This window comes from Natrix helvetica (genome assembly GCF_964273705.1).
Source record: "Natrix helvetica genome assembly, chromosome: 1".
NCBI lineage: Eukaryota > Metazoa > Chordata > Lepidosauria > Squamata > Natricidae > Natrix > Natrix helvetica.
Genome location: NC_138548.1, coordinates 204,720,989 through 204,725,624, shown reverse-complemented (window position 1 = coordinate 204,725,624; position 4,636 = coordinate 204,720,989). Strand labels below are relative to the sequence as shown.

Below are 4,636 nucleotides of genomic sequence, written 5' to 3'. Positions count from 1 at the left end.
TCATACAGCATGCAGACCTGGACATTTTGGAGCAAGAATTCCCATCCGTTTTTGATGGCAGGCTGGGCACATACAAAGGAAATCCAGTTTCTTTCAACCTGGATGCCAAAATAGCTCCTATTCACATGAAACCACGGCGAGTCCCTTTTGTGCTTAAAGCTAAAGTAGATGCAGAGCTGATCACACAAGGAATACTTGAACCAGTGGACCATTCAAAATGGGAGACCTCCATAGTCACCCCGATCAAACCTGACGAGTCCGTTCACATCTGCGCAGACTACAAGTGTACCCTAAACCGCACACTGCCAGCCAACACGCACCCGGTGCCTATTGTCTAGCACTTCCTGCACTTGCTGGATAAGGGCAATATTTTTGTGAAGTTGGACTTGGCTCAAGCCTACCAACAGTTGCTGGTAGATGATGAGACAGAGGAGGCCCAGGCCATCATTATGCACAGAGGGGCACTTAGATGTCGCTGCCTCCAATTTGAAGTCAGCGTCGCCCCGAGGCTTTTCCAGAGGCTGGTGGAAAGGTTGCTGCAAGGGATCCATGGGGTCATCCCTTATTTCGATGACATGCTCACCTCGGCAACCACCCGTTCCAACCTGATATTTCTGTTGGAATAATTCAGTTGTAACCTGCCAGTTCTTGTGCTTTCTACTCTGCAATTTCATTATGGTGAAATAATATCAACGCTAACATATCAATTAACCAGGTAGATGTAATTGGAAAGAAGTGGTCCCTAATACTAAACATACATTTTATTTCTTAGCTAATGATCACAATACCTAGTTTTTAACTGGTCAACCCCACACAACCAAGGAATAAAAAATGCACCGTAACAAAGCTAAGTTTCACAGGGGTTGCCTAAGACCATCGGAAAACACATATTTTCAATGGTCTTAGGAACTGAGACACCAATTTTATGGTTGGGGGTCACCACAACATGAGGAACTTTATTAAAGGTTTGCGGCATTGGGAAGGTTGGGAACCACTGCTCTATAATTTAATTAAATAAACAAACAAATGTTTCAGCATTTATGTTTCATTTTAGTCCAACCTTACTTAAGTGAACTATTTAGAACTTTTTCTTTTATCTTCTTAAGACCTTGGTGACCTTTTAGGAAATAATGTTCCATGTAATAATTCTTTAGATATAAGATATTAAACTACTTAAGTGCCTCCAACAATTCCAACAATACACTATCATTGTTGCTGCATTATATGTATACATGTAAATGCATATAGACACACACACACATATATAAACATTAACACAAATAAATAAACAGTAACAGAAGCAAAGGAAGGAAAAAGAAATAGAAAAGAAAAAGTGCAAAAAGAGAGAAGCAAAAGAAATAGAGGCTTCCAATTTCTTCTGCCGCAAATATAAATACAACTGCAATATTAATTATGATTACAACAAATCACACGTATTTATCTTATCCAGATTTCTCTAATCATCAAAATCATGAATGCATTTTCTCTGTTTTAAGCAAAAAATCTAAGAGATGTTTCTAACCAGTTATATTGTTTTTCCACTAATCAGAGATTAATTTAGCCATCTCTACAAGTTCTACCATCTTCACCAGCCATTCTTCCTTTGTGGGTAGTGTCAGCCCTTGCACCTTTGAGCTCATAATAGTATTGTTGCAGTTATCTATATAAATAAAAATGTAATGTTTGTTCAAAATCTCAAATCTCCGAAAGTTCTTTATCAATTGCTTTGAAATTTTGACACAATGTTGCATTCGACTACGCGCATGTTTTTATATATGTATATTATATAGATGTCACACCTGTGACAGGTAAAAACATGTTTTTTTGTAAAAACATGCTTTTTTGAAAACCAGCACCATCTGCTGGACGTAAAAGCAACACACGCTATACCATAGCATTCATTTCTTGAGTATAGTATATTCGGAACAGTTCAGCCTCTCTCCAGCTTCGTCCCGATGGTCCCTTTATATGTGTCGCTGGGCTGCGGCTGCACCCTTTCCCCTTTCAGCCCCTCCTCCAACAAGCTTCGCCATTTCCACCTAGGAGAGCCAAAGCCTTTCAGCCTCCCCCTCCTCTCATTCTCCTCCCCTCCCACCAGGCCTTTGCTGTCTATATGGGCGATGCCTGCCCCATCCCTCGGCTGCCTCCTCCCACCCTTAAGCCGGCCTCCCCCTGCCCAGCCCAGTGGAGCTCCAGAGGAGGTGGAGGCAGAGCATCTCCCCAGCCCGGCCAGCTGCACGTACTCTCCAACCCCCTCACAGGGAGCCAGCTAAGGCCTCACCAAGGCAGCTCCAACAGGGCAGCGGCGGTGTCAGCCTGAGGCGCAGCAGGGCTGGGGTGGCCTCTGGGTGCCCCGTGAGGCGGTGACTGCAGTGGCAACAGCGTCTCTGGATGGGGCCATGGCCAGTGGGGGTTGCCTTGTGTCCGTGTCACCAGAGGCAGCTCCTTCCTCCTCCTCCTCCTGCTCCTCAGGGGACGCAGGCCATCTCCTCTCACCACCACCGCTGAGGGAAGCCGGGTCGGGGGCGGAAGCTGCCTCCTCATCCTCCTCTCCTCTTCAGCTCGGCCAGGCCGGGGCCTCCATGGCGTCTCATGCAGGAGCCCCCGTGGCTCATTTCCATGCGGGGCCCACCTCTGCTGGGGGACGTGCGCTTTCTATTTTCTTTCTTTTCCATTTAACCAGACTGGGCCACATCAACGCGTGGCCGGGTAAAACTAGTCATACATAAAAACAAAATCCCATAACTGTTTTTAGTTGCCTGTCCATTTGCAATCAGTTCAATTCTTTAGTGATTTCATACTTATCAGCCTTAGCTAGCATGGACAAAGAGGGGAGAGGTGATATAGGATGATACTTAGAGAATGACACTTCACAAAGTCCTCTCTCATAAAATGACAAAACCACATGAAAAAGACTGGCTTGTGGAACATCTATCAACCTGGTTCCTGGGTGGTTTATTCCTCTACTTTCTTCCCAGCCAGTCTGCAGAAGGCTCCCTTCACATCCCTGTTCCTCAGGCTGTAAATGATGGGGTTTAACATGGGGATCACAACTCCGTAAAAGACTGCCACTACTTTTTCCCTATTGGAGAATGTCTTGGCTTGAGGCCACAAATACATGGCCAGGATGGTGCCATAATAAATGCTCACCACAGTGAGATGAGATCCACAAGAGGACAAGGCTTTGCTCCGATCTTGTGTCGAATGGATACGCAAAACAGTGAATCCAATACAGCCATAGGTCACCAGGATAAAGAAGAAGGGGAATGCTAGTGTAATGGCACTTGTTATTACCATGGTAATTCCACTGGCATGGGTATCAGAGCAAGCCAGTTTCAACACTGCCTGCATTTAAAATGATTCACCATGTTTGGCCCACACAAAGTTGCCTGCATGGTGAAAAAGGGTATAATAGTCAAAAGGAAGGCACTGACCCACAGACTCACAGCCAGCTGGATGCATAAATTACGACTCATGATCGAATTGTAGTGCAGAAGGTAGCATATTGCCACAAAACAGTCATAAGCCATCACAGCTAACAAAAGACACTCCAGCACAGCTAATAGGAGAGCACTATACATCTGAGCAAAACATCTGCCCAGTGGGATAGTAGGCCTGTCCATGAAGCAGTGGACCAGCATCTGTGGGACAGAGGTGGTGATATAACTGATGTCAATGAAGGAGAGATTGCTAAGGAAAAAATACATGGGTGTGTGGAGGTGGGAATCTACGATAATCAGCACCAATATGAGGCCATTGCCAGCTACAGCAATGAGATAGATAACCAAGAAGAGGACAAACAATCCAGCACGAACTTTGAAGTTTTTAGAGAGCCCAATAAGCACAAATTCAGTCACTGTGGTTGCATTTCCCCATTTTTCCATGTTACCTATAAGAGTGAAACAAATTTAAAGGTAAAGGTATTGTAAGTTCTTCTGAAATTCTTCATAAATATTCCACACAAACATGGGGCTTAAGAATGGGAGAGTTGCTTTTAAAAGAGGAAGCTAGCTTTGGGAGGAAATGATTCGAGGATAGATATACAGTAGATATACAGTATAGAATAGAATAGAATAGAATTCTTTATTGGCCAAGTTTGATTGGACACACAAGGAATTTGTCTTTGGTGCATATGCTCTCGGACTATTTAAAGTATAATAAAATAGAATACATTCATCAAGAATCATAAGATACAAAACTTAGTGATAGTCAAATATTACTAATAAACAATCAAATTATACTAGGAAACAATTAAAACAATATAAAATGTAAAGATACAAAGATAAAAATAGATACATCAAATGAGGAAAACAACTAAGTATAGAATTCTTTTCCATACTGTAGTTTTTCTGTTCCACTTTAAAACTTCTTGTGAGCCATAGTGACCACAGTCTTCCAGATTTCCTATTCCCAGTTATCTGTAAGAGTGAAATCAGTTTTCAGAACGTGATAAAATTAGTGTAAATTGTTTTGGACTGCTGATTAAATGATGAACACAAACACTAGTTATAAGAATGGAAGAGCTGCTTTTAAGAGAGGAAGCTAGCTTTGGGAAGATGTGATTCAGAGAAAAATACGATGGGGAGGAAAAGAATTAAATATGCAAGCCTCCTATACATTTTCTCCCTCCATTCAA

General features: G+C 42.8%; 1 protein-coding gene across 1 annotated transcript; it reads right to left on the bottom strand.

Annotated features, from left to right (window-relative positions):
- Positions 1-2,955: 2,955 nt before the first annotated feature.
- Positions 2,956-3,884, bottom strand: LOC309395831 (olfactory receptor 2F1-like; the record flags this gene model as incomplete). The annotated part of the gene is made up of 2 exons (XM_081960417.1): positions 2,956-3,345; positions 3,447-3,884. 2 exons carry the CDS (start codon positions 3,882-3,884, stop codon positions 2,956-2,958), a joined length of 828 nt encoding a protein of 275 aa, XP_081816543.1.
- Positions 3,885-4,636: the final 752 nt, after the last annotated feature.